Source organism: Alligator mississippiensis, chromosome 11 (assembly GCF_030867095.1).
Source record: "Alligator mississippiensis isolate rAllMis1 chromosome 11, rAllMis1, whole genome shotgun sequence".
Taxonomy (NCBI): Eukaryota; Metazoa; Chordata; order Crocodylia; family Alligatoridae; genus Alligator; species Alligator mississippiensis.
In genome coordinates this window covers 8693289-8713708 of record NC_081834.1, presented here as the reverse complement: position 1 = coordinate 8713708, position 20420 = coordinate 8693289, and the positions used below count along the sequence as shown (strand labels likewise).

Sequence of the window (20420 nt, the reverse complement as noted above, 5' to 3'; positions counted from 1 at the left end):
CAGAACAAATGTGTTTAGCAATCCAAATAGTGGCAGAAACATTCTTTGTGAATATTATCCAGTTCTCTCAATTGCTTTAAATCTTTTTAAGAAATGTTACCCTTAAGGTGAAGGAACACCAGTCTGCACACCTGTTAACATGACAGCACTGCAACACCACATCCAGTCAATTCCACAGTAATGGCGAGCACTCTAGTCATCAGCAGCTAAAAACCTGGGGACTTGGGGAACTTCACACAGCAGGAAAGGAGGAATGGAAGATACGCATCTCCTGCCATTTGATTATTAGAGCTGCAGCTTCATGCACCTCTGCAATAGATCAACCAACACAGGAATGAGAGCCCTTAAAAATTTTCCAGTATAACAATATCCTGTCACTCTCTGCCCATCCTTCCCAACAGAGTAAAACATACCAACACCCCAACCTGCTTATCTCCCAGAGAATCACTGGAGGTAGAGTAGAAGGGAAAAAGGAGACATGGGAAGGTATATGTGCAGCTCCTAGCATGTAGAAAGTATCTGGGACTCTTGAGTAGGGGTTCAAGAGGCAAACACAGAGCCCCAGCCAGAGACGAGGACCTGAGGGAGAGCTCAGGCAGTCTCTCATATAGAGGGGGGTGATAGGGTGGCTCACAAAGCACGTGTAGGAGGAGTAGGGAAGAAGCCCCTTGCATGTAGCATGAGCTTGCCTAGAGAAGCTACGAGGTATGGCAAACCCTGGTAGGAAACAGAATCACAGAGAAGTAAGGCTGGAAGGGACCTCCGGAGGTCATCTAGTCCAACCCCTGCCCAAGGCAAGATCAGCCCTATCCAAACCATCCCATGCAATCTATCATCTAAACTCTACATAGGACTACCATCACCCTGACACAACACAGACCCAATACCCTAACCTGCCACAGGTCAAGCTGGGGAACCACGGCAGCCAACATCCTGCGTCTCTGAAGTGCTGTCAGTATACGCTCAAGATATCCTGGGTAGAGGACCATGCCCCCCTGCTACAGAGGAAGGCAAAAACCACCATCATTCATACCTATCTTACCATAGAGTAAAAGAATTCCTCGAGCATTAAGAATGTCTTCATAGAAGTTCAGTAAAACATTTGGAGCTCAGTCTTTCTTGAACCAATGAAATCACAATAGTCACATGAAAAACAAAAGATAGCAGAGCAGGTGTGTTACATTGAGAAAAGAAGGGCAGCAATATCAGAGGGCCTAATTCATACCACTTATATAGGAAGATATAAGGCCTATCTTCCTGCCCCAGGCTACCCTCACCACCCCCAAACATTTTGGGGATATTAACCTGTGAGAGCACTGGCAACACCTTTACCTTCCTTGGGGTCTCCTTGTATCGTAGCTACATCCCCATCCCCATCTCACGCTGTCCATTTTGGAAACTGCACTAGCTTCTTCAGCTTCCACTGCTACAAATGAGGTTGTCAATGCTCTAGTGATCCACACTGTATTTCGGGACCTCACACCTCACTTACTATTACAGCCCTGGGCTGAATCTAGCTCAGAGTCTGGAGGTTTGATTGCAAGAGTGGCAGCATGGAAGTGTTAACTTGTCATCAGGTCTCCTTCTTCTCTGGTGGACTTGGATAAGATCTTTAACCTCCTTGAACCTCAATTTCGCTATCTGTGGCATGGGAATAACTTTATTTACCTGCCCAATGGGAGAGGGAAAGGGCCTCTGAGATTAATTATTTACTGTCTGAGCAATACTTTAAATATTAAGAGCACTCAGCGACACTGTTAGAAGTCAATCTCTTTTTTACAACAGAATAGCATTAGCTATTGACCCAAACACAACCCCTTTTTACTGCATACCAGCCTTGACTCTATCAATGTCAGGGTTTGCTGCAGAAACATATAACTGGTAGGGCGATTCCTAGAGCAAATTATACCACATCCACATAGACAGAAGCCATCCCTAGGAGGGATTTAGGTTACATAACAAATTCACATGGATTGTGTGTGTGTGTGTGTGTGTGTGTGTGTGTGTGTGAGTTTGCATACAGACAGAAACAATGCTCCCACAGAAACCTGTAGACATCATTAATATGAAGGCCAGTATTCTGCGTGCATTATTCCTGAAATTTCCCCAACTACAACACTGAATTATTTAACATTGGCCTGGAGAGGTAGGCATGCAGATGAAAAGGAGTGGGGGGGGGGGGGAATACCTGTATTTGAGCAAATCAGATTTTGTTTCATACTCAATTGCTCACAAAGAAAGTTTATAACCCTGGTCTGACCTTACCCAGAGCTGCAATTTTCCATCTCACAGGGCGACAAAACTAAGTTGAAACATCCATCTGAATACACTGACAGCAGTTTGACCCTGGCTTTAGTTAAACTGATTTTTATATCTAAAGACAACAATCGTTTTTTATGTCGTCAGCGGTAATGCAGGGGGACAACTGTGAGAGAAATGTCACAACACGGGGTGCTATGGACTGGAAAGAGCGCCTCCTTGATGGGGTCCTCTGGTCTCTGGTGCGCCCCTGGTAAAATGATCTAAGTGATTCTGGCCCATTGCCACAAGGCCTCTTCTCCACTGCAATGTGCAGGGAAATGTGTTACAGCATTATGAACATGTCACCGGCGTTGTTAACACTGCAGAGGAAAACCTCACTCATTTTTCGTGCTGTGGCCAGAAAAGTGGATAATTCCTTTAATTATTAAGCATAAGAGAGCCGTCCTTCATTTCGCCAAGTCAGATTAAACCAGACCGTGCCCTTCAGATTTGTCACTTGCCATTTGATGTCGTGCGCCTTTCCTCTCTTTTTCTCCCCGTTCTTGCTCTGGTTTCTGGACTGCCCCGTGTGCTGTTGATGGTAAACAACAAGAGTGAACTCAGACTGGACCTGACAGCTCTCCTCCTTGACTGTTTGCTCTTCAGCCAACACTGAGCCCCAGCTCCGATAACGCCAAGTCATCCTGCAGACATAATCACAGGAACAGTTTGTGAAGCCTTTGCACCCTAGATCATAGCTAGCCACCTGCAAAGCTCAGTACAAGATTAGAAAGACCACCCAGATGACAGCGACCTGTGTGAATGCAAGCAGCAGAGGGCCAGTCTTCCAGTAGCTAGGAAGGATTCGGTCATTCAGGAAACAAGTATTCAGGAATGGTTACTCCAGTAACATTGCAAACTGATACACACTGGGATACTGGCCATGCATTAAGCTTCAAGGTTAGGGACAGAAATTACACATAAACTGGTATAAGTGATCAGAAACCGGTTCAAGGCTGCAACACAACAGAAGTTCAGTGCACCTAAACTGCTTTCAAAATGACTGAAACCGGTATAAGAAAAACCTGCATGGATGTAGTATCAGACTTAACTGATTTAGATTAAGTTGGTTTATTGAGCTTCTGTTCCAGATCGCCTCCAGATTCAAGTCAACTCACAGTTCCCCAGCATCCCAGGATGCTTTGTACCTCCCTCCATAAGACCCCCCCTTCACAGGATAAGTGGGCTAGCCTTGGCCCAAGTTGTCTGCTCCAGCCAAGCATGGACGCATGCATTGGCACCGCCCAGCCTCTGGCCTGAGCCACTGCAGGCGTGCAGCTGCATTTCCAGAATCAGAAGTGAATGTCTGTTCACCTGCTTATCGGTTCAGTCTACATAGTTTAGACTAACCTGCAAAGACCGAATCAATTCAGCCTCAGGCTTTTTGACTGTCTGTACTTAGCCCAAATGATATAGAGGAGATTGCCTGGGGAAAGGAAAGAACCAGATCCCTTAAAAATTCTGGTCCGATATTAAGATGAAAGAGCAGAAATTTGAGGAAAAGGGCTGAGCAACAAGAAGCTGAAATTTATGCTTGAAATAGAGATGAACTTCAGGCTTAACATTCAGTATGAGAATCAGACTCAAAGCCAAGCTTACCCAAAGAGTATTGCATGGTTCAGAGTGGCATCCATTGCCAAACCAGGACTAAAATGTTGAGATATATGGATCTATATTTGAATCTCTCCAAACAACAGTGGCAGAGAAGGGGTCTCAGATCCTTGGTTCTGGTTTAATTCTCAAATTTACCAATATCTTTCTCTGAGTGCCATGAGAAGTTAAGCAAGTGTTGGAGTAATAGGAAGAATATAGGCTGCCTTTGACAGTAGGCTGTTCTGTTTAGAAATATGAGCATCTCGAGAATGGGGAAAGAAATGGGATAAATTGATCATCCATATTTACAGTTTGGAGTTATTCCATTAGGTATACATTTTCACAGGCAATGTAGCAGCAGCCTAAAGGAGCAGTGCTGCTTACAACAGGAGTGCTAAGAGCACAAAATAATAACTAATGGATACGGAAATATTCAGAAAAAAAATGCGTGGTTCAGTTTTGCCTAGGTTCAACTGTCTCAAAATAACAACTAGGTCTCCCTTCTTCATGCAAGTTTGAATGACGGAAGAATCTCAACCGGTTCAGCAGTTCAGATCAGACTTCTTGCCCAGACATCTTGCTGGTCAACCTGACTGGAGGAGATCTTACAAAAACAGGTTCCAGACCTCTTGCTTGTCACCCATCTCATCGTCATAGAAAAATTGGCTTGGCATGGACCTCAGAAAGTCATCTACTGCGACCCCTTGATCAAGGCTGGCTCATCCCTGCTGATACCATCTCAGCCAAGTGTTCATCTAACCTGCTCTTAAACAGAGAACACGTTCCATTTTGACGAACATGGCTTTTGTGAGCCCTAGAGGTCCAGAAACAGCTCAGATTTTACACAGCAATTCCAAAGAGTTGGTTGGTATGGTGCTTATCCTCAACCCATCCTGCAGCAGGACTGCCAACACCATTGCCCTCAAGACCCTGGAGCAAGAACCAGCACAGAAAGTGTACACTGGGCAAGCCCCCCTCCCAAGTCCATCCCCTCCGACCAGCTCTCCGATCCCTCTCATGCCCCTTCTTTCATCCTTGGTCCCTCTTCCTCCATTTTCTAGCATCATCTTTCTGCACCTTCTTGCTCCATGCCCACCCTACAGCCCATTCCTCGGGATAACGGGTCACGTTTTCTGTATTTTTAAAGCCAGCAGGTGGCACTAGAGCAACAGGCATTAGATCCCAATATCTCCCTTTATTGTAGCCTACAGCATCACCACAGCAATCCCCCAAGCTGGGTAATCAGAGTTCACGTGGGTCTCTTGCACATGTGCCTGCCCCTGAAAATCTCAGACCTTGGTTCACTACTATTATTATTTCTTCTCTTTAAGCCCTTTCACCAAAGCCTGACAAACCCTGGGGCAAGACCAGAAGAAATGAGGCTGAGGAAGCCAGGGGATGTGAAACAGAGAGGTGCTAGTGACACAGATGAATTAGACAGCAGAATGTGCAACAGAAACCTGTTACCATTGCTCATCCACTGGATGTTGCCCTAGGCAGGAGAGGGGGATAGTGGTACCAGAAATACCAGGGGCTGGTTTTGCTGTTAAACAGGTGTTCAGATCACTTTTGCTCAGCCAGCGTGTTAGCTGTTACTGTAATCAGGACGGAGAACCCCATAACTGGTAGGACATCCCTACCACGGTGCCAGCTGCCCGTCAGGGCAGACAGGGAAATGCACATCCCGGCGTGGAAAGCCAGCTTGTTAGATCACAGTAGATCTGCTATTCCATAACACTGGCTTGCATTAAAATACAAAACATGCTGTTTCTTCTTCCACCCTCAGTCTAACCTCTATCCTGAGTACCCTGTGCATACTTCCGTAGCATAAAAAACTAAAATTAGAGCAAAGGGAGGAAGATTAACATAGCTCTGCACATATATAAAGAGTTTGTTAAATTAGTACCATCCCTGGCTATGGGTCTTTAGAGTCTTTAGAGTCTTTTCACCTCTCCATTCCCATTGCATAAAGCTAGAAATGAGAATACGTAGTATATAACAGGATTAGGCCTAGTGAACAGAATTTTGTCCTTGGGCTACACACTTAGTTCCAGATTAGCCCAGCAGAGAAGGGAACAGTTAGGCTGTTATGTAGTGGGGTCAGAGGGTAAAACAGTAAAGTCCCATCTACAAGACCATTAGCACCAGAAAAACTGCAAAGGATTGGTCTCAGTTTTGCCAGTGCGGATGCAGAGTGGAAGAGGAGCTCTGTTCTTGGCTTCCCCCTACCTCCTCACCAGTAAAAGAGCTCCTGCAAGGCCTCATTATGTGTTCCCTTACATCTGTGTACTTCCACGGCCTTTTCATTATGCATGTAGTTATACCTATGCCATTTTCTTCTAATTATATCCTGAGATGCACCTATGCAACCCCACTGACAGCTAATAAGGGTGCCCCAGGATGTGTGCGGAAAGCAGCTCGCATGCTGCGGACGCTCCTAGAAAATAAACAGCAAACAAGAATAGCAGGGATAAGGGCTGCACTGGGACAGCAGAATATCAACCCATGTGGGAAAAAGAAGCCAGAATTAACTTTCGATTCCCAGGCATCTTTTCACTAAATTTTAGGGCAGAGTTATTGAGAAGCAAGAAGGGTGGTGCCTCACAATTTCTATAGCTGCGTGTTGAGGTGAAACTGCATTTTAAAGCACTGCTTTGTATTTCTGGGCCAAGGCACACCTGCTTTTTATTGATCTCCTGTGTAGCTGGAATGAAGCCAAAATGCCCCCAGTGTAATCCTGCAAGTGTGGCATGATGCTCCATCAGACGCTGGCTACCCCTTCGTTGTCATGCACCCTGGATTTGTCACTAGCTAAATCCATCCAGCACCATTCAGCGCATTTAGGAACTCAGGCTAATAAATCATTTAAGTGCCTCTCACTTCACAGACAGTAAGTGCAGTTCAATGCAGGTAATTATAAAAAAAAATTACTTTTGGAGCAAAAGAATCAAAACAGGGGAATATCCATCTAATAGAAAAGGCCTGCAAAGAGATTTGGGAGTTCCAATACTTCCGAGGAGCAGGTTAAAGGTCTGAGCGCCTGACAGTGGGCTTTCCTCCTGATTGATTGAATCGATCCTGTCCTCATATCACAGCTCTGGACCCCCGTATCTAGTAGATTCAGGTCCTGATGGCTACACTGTGGGGAAGCAAGTGCACTGAGCCACCGTAATGTGTTGGCAGGAAAACAATGTCAGCGATCAAAACAGAGAGGTGCAATGATAGGTAAAAGTCTCAGCGAGAGAAAGCTGGGCTCTAACAACCACGCCTGGATTCACACCTCCCTAATCACTGTGATCCCTTCACATACATTTTCCTTTTAATTATTAGAATCGCACAGAGTTGCATGATTTCTACTAAGTAATACCAATAAAAAGGCCTGACATGCCACCTTGTCTTCAACCTATCACTGACATTGGTTCTCTCCAAATCTCTCCTTCCTCTCATACTAGAACCACACATTTTAGTTAGTGGAATTTGCCCTACATCACAGCAGGTAGATCTGTACTCAGCAGGCACATCTGCAGGAGACATTTACTGTGCAGTAGCCTAATAATACCGTGCAGTAGCATACTAGTAAAAAAACTGTGATAATATGCTACTGTGCAATGCGATTAGGCTACTGCGCAGTAAGCGTCACCAAAAAAATGAGCGCTGGCACTACTGCGCAGTAAATGTAGTTACTGTGCATTCATTAAAGAAGCACTAAACTAAATGCACAGGAACTACGGCACATGAATGAACATGAAGTTGTGCCCACTGTCAACGGGAAGTGCATTCACACAGAGTCAAACACCAATCATGGGTATAAGAAATCTTTAGTAAAAGGCAAAAAACTCACTCAAACCACTGCTATTCTACTGTAAAGGGGCTGAAGCAGATTCTACAGGCAAATAAGACACATTTAGTGTGGGAGGGGAAAAGGACGGAAATACTACTGTATCCTAAGGTGTAACAGAGGTAGAAAAAAAAAAAAACCATTACCAAGATGTGCTATACTAAACTATCTGACCTTTACAAGGTCATTTGCTTGGACTTTGGCTGCAGAAAATGCATTGTTTTATCCAATAGTGAGGGAAAGGAAGGCACTCCTTTCCCCTACCCAACAGAGAAGTTCTGGAACATACAACACTAGCACTTACGTATGAAGGTAAACCTATAAACAATAAGAAAATATTTTTTCCCAAATAAAGCAGCTTTCCTGGTTATGGTTTATAGTCTGGATTTTTGTACTAATATCTTTACCCTTTTTACTGTCCGAGGCTTCATAAGCCATCTCCATTACTGTGATGCAGTAGAGCGAGTCTTAGCCATCATTTGATTAGTTGCCAAAAAGAAAATCATTTTCAACGATCCACATACCGTTGAAATACGAAACAAAATCCTGAGAGACTGAATATATTCATGTGATAAACTGATTCATATAAAAAAATAATTGACCTAAGAATTCACCCCAACCTCCAACCAAACCCAGATCAAAGGTTTAAAGAAGTCTGATTACCAGTCTTCTTCTTTAAATGTTTTTCATCCAGCAGGACTAGAAGCAACAGATGCTGCAATTTATTTAAGTAGTTTATATACTTAATCTTCATAGCTTGCCCCTTCTCATACTGAGATTTACCCCTCAGTTTAACAAACTCAAGAGGTTTAAATGATTCAGCCATAAGTATCTGCAAGTTTTAGTGCTTATCTAAACCAGATCTCTTACCCTTTTGAAGATTGCCATTGTTGTCTTGACCCAAAGACATTGCATTGCAGCTGCTGTGTGTGAGGCATATGAGCCCTGGGGGCTCAGGAAAGGGAGACCCTGGGATGAAGGCAGGGAACAGAGCCCTCCATGCAGTGGACCAGGGGCAGGGCTGCTGTGGTAGGAGGTGTCAGACCAAGAGCCAGGTTTATCCTTCCCTGGCCCAGCAGCTGCCATCAAATTCAAGGCTTTGGATCCCCACTTGCCAAATACAACTGTAGTGGTTCCAGGACCAGGGAAAAGTTAACCTGGCTCTTAGCAGTGTCACCTCCTTGTGCACCAGTGTCCTGCCCCCCTTCTGCTCCATGCAGCTGAAGCTGGAAGCTCAAACCCCTTTGTCTCCATTCCAGCACCACAGGATGCAAATCTATCAGGGACCTCTCCGGGGGGTGGAAATCAGAGTGGCACTTGGCGGGGGGATTTGGTACTTAACTTGTGGCATGCCTGCCAAAAAGGTTAGCCACCACTATTCTAGGGGAAGCTATTGGGTCCTGGAAACATCCTAATGGAAGCAAAGTTCAACCGGACCACATGTTTATAAATAGAGAATTATCCATTTGACAAAAAATGCAGTCTATAGTACTCTTGAACCATGCTCACTGGGTCACTAAATAAGGAGCATTTACATGCAATTTTCTCTCCAAACTACCTTGCAGAGGGATCTGTCCAGTGGTGGCCTTAGGGGATGGCAAACCAGGCAACTGCCCAGGGCCCCACATTTTAGGGGGGCCCAAAATTGTGCAACAAATGTCAGACTTGCTTATAGGTCATCAAAACTAAGCTTTTAAGGGGCCCCAAATGACTCTCTTGCCCAGGGCTCCAATGCCCCTAAGGCCACCACTGATCCTTCCTCACATCCCTTCTTTCACTGGAAAAGGTACCTAGATGGAGAACCTATACAAAAATTCAGAGAGATTCCAGACACTGCTTTTAAATCTCAAATCATGTCTCTACACACAGAGAAACCATGGTATTGTGCAGGCTGTCAAAAGTGCGACCTGTTAACAGAAGTCTTCTCCATCGTAACTGCACAGAAAGAAAGGAAGATCTATTGAACGGGTAGGAACAGCCAGGGATTTGTGCAATTGCAAAAGACAGCCAGAGACTGTCTTGCCCAAATGATCATTTAACAGAAGCTTATAAATGGGGTAGTAAAGCTATGAGTCAGTGAACCTGTGAAGAACTGGAGAAGTTCCAAAAATATACGATCGGTGGAGGGCGTGTGCAAGAAATCCAGAATTCTGACTGGAATCCAATCAAAATGCAGAACTGAAAGAAAAAAATGGTACTTCAGTATCAAACCAGAATGAACTTTGAGAAGGATGGCGACACTCAATACTTTCAGGCCTAACTTAATACTAACAGTGAACAGGTCACTGTGGAGAACATCTCACCGTGTTTTGAGGGATCTTCCCATCATTGATAGCCCAATAAACTGAACAGCTGAAAGGGGAAAAGACCTCCAACGACAGCCTGCCTACAGAAGCCCTGTGACATTGCAATTCAAAACGAACACATTTTCCCCTACACGTATGAAACAAAACTGTGATTGACGGCTCATCTTCAGAACAGGAGGTAAGTGGCCTAGTAGTAGTCCCAAGACCGAAGAAAGGACATAAACAAGTACGGCGGTATCTCTCTTCTGTCACTACCACTGAGCAAACAGGATACTGTTAAACAAGACTGAGCTCTTTGTTATGCCTCTGTTAGGAATCTACCAAGCTGGGTTTCACATTTTCCCATGTGATCACCCTACCTATGACCATCAGTTTTTCTGGAGGACAATATACAGGCTGCCTGTCTGTTTGCCCTTGTCATGGATTATGCATTCAGTCAAACTGCTTGATCATTTGATTGCCAAGTAGATTCCTTTTCCATGTCTTACAAAACCAGCTGAATTGTGTTCACCATCGATATTGTTCTGTTTGCTTCTTACCTTAATTCTTCACAGAGGTACCTAAATAACTGGATGAAAGCAGCATGCAACATAGGCCCAAGGGTGGGCCCAGGCGGGTGGAGCCTCCCCGACACTTGGCACCCCTCCTTTCCCCTCTGTGCTGGTGAGTCGTCCCTTCCCCACCTATTCCCCCTCTCAGCCTCTCCACTTACTCCTCTGGGCATAGGAAGGGCTTGGGGAGATCTGTCTACTCCCACCACCACTATCTCAGCTGCTCCAGCAGAAAGCAGCTGTGCTGGGAAATGTTCCCTCTCCCTGCCCCTGCTCCGAGGACGTCAGGTAACACCAGCTGAAGCAGGGAGCAGCAGTGCTGGAGTTCCCCTACCCCCCACCCCCAGATCAGCCAGAGACGGCAACAGTGGCAAGCAGAAGAGAGGAGGAAACAGGAGGGCAAGGAAGGTGCCCCTGCTCACAGAAGAGGGTGCCAAGAGTAGGGATGAGAGGGGTTTGCCTACTTTCAGGACTTAGAGTCCCCAGCTGCTGTTCCTGTGATCAAAAAAGGGATCACTGTGATCCAAAAGGGGGTGCTACCATGCCACTGTACCCCTCTGGATCTGTCCCTGGGTCAGCCTTAAACTGAGCCTGTCCCAAATGCAATCCATGATGAATTTCAAGATGCAATTCGTGATGAATTTCAAGTACTCGATCTTTGAAACAGGCAACATTGACACTGACTTTCAACACCAAAAAAAAATTCCCTGAAACACTGTTGCCACAAATCCATGCAAAAAAATGCAAAAACTGGTGAAGAGAAATATTTTGCTTTCAATCAAATTAAGTCCCTTCAAAGCCTCTGGCTGGGACATCTTCTTGTCCCAGTCCCAAACGAGGCAGTTATTGATAAAGAAATTGTCTCCAAGCAATACTTTGCCCACTATTCATGTCTGTACACCACACTGGAGCATAGGCAGGTTTAAGCTCAGCTGCTCCAGGAGTTCACAATGGAAGCCCCAGCCTCACATTGTAAAATGAAGAGGCTCAATGGTTAGGGTACCATCTTCACTTACAACATCTGCCATACTTTGCAGTGCTTGTTCTGTATGCTCCCACGGCCAAAGTGATGAAAAGGACACCCGAAATGACAATCTGAAATTCAGACCACCCTCCCTCTGCAGCAGAAATTTTTGTAGAAAACTATGACCCAAAGTGATGGACCATCATTCAGATGAAGTTGCCAATTAGATAACACTTGTTCATCATGACGATGACAATGACAATAGTGAAGAGTGATAAGGTCAATACAGAATATGCTACCAGATGGGAGAGGTAAAACCTCTAACCAAACTAGAAACATGCTGCAGTCTCAGAGGACCTTGTAATTTGTAGCAAGCTTTTACAGATGCAAAAGACTTTGTTTCTGAAAATGCATCCAAGAGGAATCAGAAAACGTTTTAGAGCCATCTACCGTGACTTAAGTTTTGTGATGTCATAAACATTTGAGACGCTGCTGTTGGTGTCACTGAAGTCATCAAATAAACGGGAGTATAAACTAGCTAACCCTGAACCCTCACTCTCTCTCTGACTTTCACAACAGCTTCAATTTAATTAGTACCTTATCACACAGAGACATCTCAAGGCACTTTAATAAAGATGTACAGTTATACAGTCTGCAGGGCCAAGGTAACAAATGAAACCATGTAAAAACTTACAAACACAACCCCCAAGAAAAGCTTCCACTTAGATTTATAGAGCGAAACAATGGCAAAGCACAAAATGGGCCAGATCCGCAGGTGGTCTGACACCTTCCGAGAGTAGACTTTTCTTTTACAAGTGACATTATATCTTTGTATTTTCACAAATTGGAAACTGAAGTAAATAACTGAGGAAGAAAGCCCAAAAAACAAAGTCTTTTTATGGATGTTTCATAAATCATGTCTTCTGACATTCCATTTATATGCCAATCAGGGGACAAACAGTGAGGGAATATTATACATATGCTGTAAAAATAATTAAAAATCCCTTTAATGACTCTTATTGAATGTCTCGCCTGTGGGTCAAAGAGTAGTATAGTTCAAGTCCCACAGTAGGTAGTAGGATCATACACCATGTTGGAGCGAAAGCATCAGACTAGAGAGGCTGCCTTTAAACATGCCGTCCTTCAGATGAGAAATTAAATAAGGGTCTAATTTGCATTTCTCATGGTTGTCCAGGTGGATGTTAAAGATCCCATGGCTCTCTTCAAACAGCATTGGGGATAACCCCAATGTCTTGGCCAACATTCCCCTACTCAATAAAACAGGTTTTAATGTCCCAAGTTGGGAATCATTGCCAAGCACAAAATAGCTGTTATGTTTCTCTAAAGAATTATTAAGTTGCTCTGTGGGATAAACCTTGAAGTCATTTTACCTAAGACTTCCAAACACAGGTAAATACCACGGTTACCAGTACCTAATTCTTTACCTTATAAAATTATCATTTCAGGAAGACATTCATATTTAGGACAGCATTTAAAATATGCTTCAATTAAGCATTGAAGTCTATGGGAAGTTAACCAAAGCTAATAGAGATTGACAGGGCTTCCATACAGACCATTAATGGTAAGCATGCACTCCAATGCTTGTCTGAATCACAGCCAAAATGATTAGAGATACCTTGAATAGGACTGCAATAGGATTGATTATCTATAGATTTATTGTCTAGTGTCTATTGACTGACTATCCATCGTCTACTGATTATTTGTCTCAACAGTGCTGCAAATCCTTTCCATCATGAAATACATAACTATCAGCAACCAACTTAATTTAAATTGAATTTAATTATTTAATCATTTTATTATTTATGGTGTATCCAGTGGATACAGTAATACAAAATTAGTTTTATAGTATTAAACTTTAATGAACTTTTTAAAAACTTTTTTTATAGGGAAACAGAAAGTTAAGTGACACTAAAGACAGGGGTTTAGGCTGTAGCCGTGTTGGTCTAAGGATATAGGCAGACAAGGTTCCTTGGGTGAATTTGATATCTTTTATTAGACCAACCCAAATGGTTGGAGAATAGTTATTAAGCAAGCTTTCGGGTTCAAAAACCCTTCGTCAGGCTAAGGACGCTGCAGCAGTTGGTGTGTGCTCTTCCTGGATGGGATGAAAAGTGAAGAAGCCAGGGGCTGGGCTGGGCTGGGCTGGGGAGTCAGTTGCCAGGCAGATTGTAATGTATCAAAAATCCAATGTCTATGTTTAGTCCCTGATCTCTAGTATCCAGCAGGTTGATAAAATGGAGCTCATAGGCTCGTCTCTGGGATGTGTTGTGTAAATTTCCCTCGAGGATCAGGACTGAGAGATTGGAGAGAGAGTGGCCCTCCTGTGAGAAATGTGCCCCCACCGGTAATTGGGTGTTTCTGTCTTTGATGGATTTCCGGTGTGCGTTCATTCTGGTGCGCAGTTGTTGTCTGGTCTCTCCTACATATCTTCCATCAGGGCATTTGGTGCATTGGATGAGGCATACTACATTTCTGGAGGTGCAGCTGTAAGATCCTGGGATGCTGATGGCTCTGTTGTGGGGTGTAGTAATAGTGGAGGTGGTGGAGATGTGGGGGCAGGTTTTGCATTGCTTGTCCTGGCACGGTCTGGATCCTTTTGGTGTGTTCTGGGGCTGAGGAAGTTTGCTTCTTGTGACGAGGTTGGCGAGGTTCGGTGCTTGTCTGAAGGCTAGGATGGGTGGCTCTGGGAAGATTTTTTTAAGAATAGGGTCTTTTTCTAATATGGGTTGCAATTTTTGGAGGATTTTCCGTATAGGTTCAAGGGATGGGTGATACGTCATAACCAGCGGTGTGCGATTTGTGGGTGTTTTTCTTCTGTACTGCAGCAGTTCTTCACGTGGTATCCAGGTGGCTCTTTCAAACGTGCGATCTACCTCTCTGGAGGAGTGTCCTTGCTGGGTGAAAGCCTTTTTAAGATTGGTGAGGTGGCGATCCCGGGTGTTCTCTTCAGTACAGATGCGGTGGTATCTGAGGGCTTGGCTGTACATCACAGCTTTTTTGGTGTGTTTCGGGTGATTGCTGGTTTTGTGCAGATATGTGTGTTGGTCTGTGGGTTTCTTGTATACTGTGGTCTGTATTTTACCCTTCTGGATACTGATCATTGTGTCTAAAAAGGGGATGTTGGTGCTGGAGTATTCTAAAGAAAGTCGGATGGAGGGATGGTGACTGTTGAATTTCTGGTGGAACTCAATTAGAGATTCCTGTTCCTCACTCCAAATGATGAAGATGTCATCGATATATCGTAAGTACAGCAAGGGTTTGATGGTGCAGTTCTTGAGGAAGTCTTCTTCCAGGTGGCTCATAAAAAGGTTGGCATACTGTGGGGCCATTTTAGTGCCCATAGCTGTTCCCATCGTCTGGAGGAAGTGTTGATTATTAAAAGTGAAATTGTTGTGTGTGAGGGTGAAGTGTATAAGCTCAGTGATATCTTTGGGTCTGTATTCTGGGTTGTAATCTTGTTCCTGTAGATATGTAAGGCAGGCATGGATGCCATCCTGGTGTGGGATGTTGGTGTATAGGCTGGTAACGTCCATGGTGGCTAGGAGTGTGTTGTTGGGAAGGTGGTCTATGTTTTTAAGTTTCCATAGCAAGTCTGTGGTGTCTTGGACAAAACTTGCTCTGTGGGTGACAAGCGGTTTTAGGATGGATTCAACAAAACCTGATATTTCTTCAGTTAGGGTCCCATGGTTGGATATGATAGGTCTGCCAGGGTTCCCTTGTTTGTGGATTTTTGGGAGCATGTAAAAAGTCCCTGGGTTAGATAGTGGGGGGATCAAGGTCTGTAGTTTTTCTTGTAATCTCAGTGGAAATGATTTGATGGTATTGTTGAGTTTTTTGGTGAAAAGGGGAGTAGGATCTTCTTGTAGTTCTTTGTAGTAGGTGGTGTCAGAGAGCTGTCTGTTGGCTTCCTTTATGTAATCCTCACGGTTTAGGATGACTATGGCTCCTCCTTTATCTGCTGGTTTTATTACTATTTGGTGGTTAGATCTTAGGGATTCTATGGCCTTTTTCTCTGGTAGAGAGAGGTTGTTGTGGTGGCGCGTGTTGCTGATTATTTCATTGTTCATTCTTTCCCTGAAGTAGTCAATGTAGCGGTCAAGGTTAGGGTTTCGTCCACTGCGAGGTGTCCAATCTGTGACACTGAAGAGACATTTCAAAAGAAGATTATGAGGCTGCTGCATGATTTAAAACAAGAAAAAAAATCAAAACCTCAGGTGCATTCTCAATGCATATTAAAGTTATACATTGCAAAATATCTCAAGAAAGAAAGCTTAATCTGATTTTTGTGTAAACAGTCAGTGGCAAATGAGCTTTTTGGATGAACTTTCAAGGCAACCCAGAGGACATAAAAAAGCAGCAAATGATCTTTTTCTGCATGTGTGTGTGTGTGTATATACATGCGCGTGTGTGTAAATACACACATCATTATATATAGTAAGTAACCTCTCTATAGATTTGTGTGCACACGAGCAAGTATCTTTCACCAACTCCTGCAAATACATATTTCAATATAGATAATTCAATATACATAAAATTGCACTATACAATTGGGCCAAAGCATATTGTATTTTTGCCTGACCTTCACTGGTCAGGTTCATAGGATAGTTCTTTCAAATCCATGTTTCCCACTCTTAAAATGCTCTCAAAGCTCCTGATAAGAAGCAAAACCTCCTGGTATGTTGATTTACAGAAAAATAACTCCTGGACATAATTTTACATGCTTTCCACATCACCATATTGGATTCTGTTCTCATGGGGAGAGATCTCACCAAACCTAAAGTGTATTTTAGTTGAGAGAGAGGTACTGAACTGCCAGCTTTTGAAATATCCAGCAAGCTATTTTCGTCATGCCTTGGCATGCAGGGGGAATGGGGACACCAAATTTAAAGAACTTGTCAAAGCTCAGAATAATTTGTAAAGTGAATGGAAAGTGCCCTTGACAGTAAGAAGCTGCCTGCCTTGTGTAGTGAAATAAATACTAAGTGGAAATTCCACATTTCCTCATGGCCCCCTAGTCAGGGATTTCTGGGCAGTTCATCCTGCACATCTGCACCACGTTTGCCCCGTCTTCAAATGGCATCACTAATGCCCCACCTTTGAGAGGCTTGAGATCTTTGGAAGAGTCTGAAAAAGAACTAATTCTCCTCTTCTCATCATCAGTACCAACGCGCCTTGTGCTGAGCAGTCCAGCTACATGTTCATTATTTGTACCATGTAGCACACGAAGTAACTAACCACGACTGGGGTCCAACTGTCACAGGCACTGTATGGATGCAAAATAAAAGAAGTGTGAATTTGCAAAGCCCTGATGGTGTTACAGTCTAAACCAGCGGTTCCCAAACTCTGACAGATTACACACCACCAATTTAAAACAATATAACCTTACATACCACCAGGTGGGGGGGGGTTGTGAGGGGGTGTGGCTGTGTGTGGGGGGAGCATAGGGTATGTTGGGGGGTTGTGCATATGTGGGGGGTTGTGGGGGAAGGGTGTGGGTGTGTGAGGTTTGTGGAGTGTGAGGGTGTGGGGACACCCTGCACTCCTCCCATGGTGCAGCAGCAGGCAGGGGTGCTCAGGACACTCAGGGCACCCAGCGGGGTGCAGCTCCAGCCAGCGCTGCACATCACAGTGAGGGGTGCATCCTCCGCTGGGCAGTCTGTATCACTGGCACTCCCCGCACTCACTGGGCATGGGAGGGAAGCCCTGCGTGCTGAAGCCAGCTTCATTCCCTGCCCCGCAGGAGAAAGCACCTGGGGCTTCCCTCCCACTCTGCACAGCCCCAGCAGGGAAGGCAGATGGCTCCAGCACACAGGGCTTCCCCCCTGTGCCTGGTGAGCGCGAGAGTTGCACATGCATGCCAGGGAGCACTGGCGATACAGATGGCCCGGCAGAGGCTGAGCCCCTTACTGCGATGTGCAGCACTGGCTGGAGCTGCACCCCGCTGGGCACCTGCACCAGGCACAAGTGCCCTGAGTATCCCTGCCTACCACTGCCATGTACCACTGACAGGTTGTCTGCATAGCATTGGTGGTACGCGCACCCCAGATTGGGAACTGGTGGTCTAAACAAAGAGCACAGATCATAGAAGCACTACTCACCTCCATATTCAGATAGGAAAATGAAGGCATTAGAAGTTTCTGCCAGAGTGAAAATTTGAACTTATCATCTCCTGAGTCCCAGACAGGCTCATACCTGACTTACTGAATTGGTAAAACATACAAATTGGTCCAAAAAATTTCCCTCAAACTGTTTTTTCTCCCCACATAAAAAAATGATAGAATCAGAAAAGTGTTTTTGGCCCTAACCCAAAATATTTTGGGATTTTTCTGTAATAGTTTAGTTTCCAACCTTTAAAAAAAGTCAGAATTTTTTAATGCAACATTTCAACAAAATGAAGAGGATTCCTTTTTTGCTAACATATTTCATAGAAACATAATCTGATTTTCTGAGCAGATCCTCTTAGATTTCCTGGGATCTAGTAGGAAATCTGGTCCAGGCCTGAGAGCAACTATAGGATTGTGGCTGTGTCCAGCTCAATCAAGACTTAAAGAAACCAAATGGTAGATTTTCTGCTATCATCCTGCAATACATTTTTTTCCACGTTCTAAAACCCTACTTAAAAAAATGCCTTCTGCTTGCTCTTATCCAATGACCTGTAATTTGAGTTTGTCTTTCTATTTCCTTTTCTTGTTAAAGCTTTCCTAAGTCAGCAGGTGCTTGATGGGCCATTCAAAATGATGTTTATCGTTTTTGTCATAAGCATCTGATTTGAAATACTCTGGTGACAATTCATTTAGTTGCTAAAAGACGGCATTGGTTCCAAAAGACTCAGGAGAGAGCAGCCACTTGGGTGGACTATAGAAAAGCCTCTGAAGGAAAGAAAGTGGTAAACACTTGCCAGTCTTTTTAAGCTATAGGTCTTCTCACCAGTGGAAATTAAATCTTATATCTTATGTCTTACAGGGATCATGGAAATGTATTTGTACAACCAACTGAAAATAGAGACACTTGAATTTTACAAAAACACTCACACCTACAGCTAAACAACTAGGACATATTAAAACAATAAATATAACCACCTTGTTTTACATTATTTATCTTGGTTTGAAATGTTATTATTTATTATATGCATTAAAATGGACCTTAAAAGACCCCCAACTAAGATGGAAGACCTGCTGTACTAGACAAAGGACATAGAGAAAAAGGGTTACAAGAAGTCATTATGGTTTAACTAGATTAGAGAGGCAGAAGCAGAGAGCAAGAGGACAAAAAAAGTCAAGTTACTTACCACAAGTCACAAAGTAGCTCAGTGGCAGTACAGTAGAAGCCAGATTATCTCAAATCCCAGTCCAGTACCCAAGGCTTTTTTGGGTGAGCTGCTAGTGCCTTAGCTCTGTGATAACGGTGACACAGGATAGGCGATGGCCACACCCTGGAGCCTGCAAATTGGACAAGAAAAGGAGTGAAGTCTAGTTCAAAGTGACTAGCTTATTGGTAACTGAAACTCTGGTTGTCCTGCTTCTTTATCTGGTTTATGACGAAGGGTAAGGATGGTCATCTCTGTCTATCAAGCCTGATTTCTTGTTTTCCATTTCCACCTACTTTAATGGAGTATACACTCATTTACATTCAGTGTCATTTGGAAATTCTGATTACATAATGCCAGTATTACTGCAGATGGGCAGGACTGGGGTGATATAAAATGGCAGGTAGACTGAATGTAAGACTCTGAGCCTATGCAAGGTGGTGACTCTTCAGAGGATGCACAAGTTTGTGCAAGAGTCCAGAGAAAGAGAATCATAAACCAGCCTGTACCTAGCAAACAAGAAACAGCAGAGTTCCCATAGCCAGCTTACTGGAAGGGAGCCATGCTAAATGAAAAGAGCAAGCAAGCAATTATTTGATGAATCTTACAGAATAGAGACTGTCCAAAATGGTGCTTCATGGCAAGCCTCACAAAGGTGGACATGACTATAGACATCTATTTTTGCAACCTGAAAGGAGCATTCAGAAAGAATAAGACCCCCAGTAGATTTTCTACCTCTGTGTTGAGATGGAAGACTATTAGAGGAAGGTAAAACACCTCAAAATGCAATCCATTTCCACCTACTTTAATGGAGTATACATTCATTTACATTCAGTGTCATTTGAAAATTCTGACTACATAATGGCAGTATTACTGCAGATGGGCAGGAAACTCCTTTTATAAGATGAATAGTGCATAACTAATTAGCATTTCACATATTTTTGGCCTTCACTTTAGAAGTATGTAATAACACTATCAACTTCCTAAAGAAGCCAAAGCAGTATTCAAGAGTGAGAATGAATAGCCCCTTTATGGATGACCTTCCCTTATTGGTAACACATCTCATGATTGCCATTTGTGAAGACTTGGATTCATTCTGTGTCTCACTCAGCAAGTGAAGTTCCCTTTGACCCTTGAATGTATCTGATACCTAATGCCAGCTTTGAGTGGTTATGTTGGTCAGAGAAATGCCACTATACATGCCTTCTTATTCAATCCATCACCACTGAGACTTAACGCGCAGCCCCAATTAGTAAAGTGAATTGATTTCCTTTCCCATGAACACTTTGGGGTTCCTGAAAGTTTTCATTTGTTAATGCTACCCAGCTTCTCTGTTATTTGTGCAGTTTTCAGAATTCATGTTTTTTCTTTTCTTTAAAATGTTTTTAAGGCCACAAGGGCCAATGTGGTCCACATTTTCAAGAAGGGGAGGAAGGAGGACCCGGGCAACTATAGACCAGTCAGTCTCACCTCCATCCTTGGCAAAGTCTTTGAAAAAATTATCAAGGCTCACATTTGTGAGAGCCCAGCAGGACAAATT

General features: G+C 43.8%; 1 protein-coding gene across 1 annotated transcript; it reads right to left on the bottom strand.

Annotated features, from left to right (window-relative positions):
• Positions 1 to 13631: 13631 nt before the first annotated feature.
• On the bottom strand, positions 13632 to 19008 carry LOC109280636 (uncharacterized). Its single transcript, XM_059714571.1, has 3 exons — positions 18863 to 19008; positions 16669 to 16837; positions 13632 to 15714 (listed from the first exon to the last, which is right to left on the bottom strand). The coding sequence occupies exon 3, from the start codon at positions 15639 to 15641 to the stop codon at positions 13725 to 13727; it is 1917 nt and encodes a 638-aa protein (XP_059570554.1). The 5' UTR covers positions 15642 to 15714; positions 16669 to 16837; positions 18863 to 19008; the 3' UTR covers positions 13632 to 13724.
• Between the last annotated feature and the right edge of the window lie 1412 nt (positions 19009 to 20420).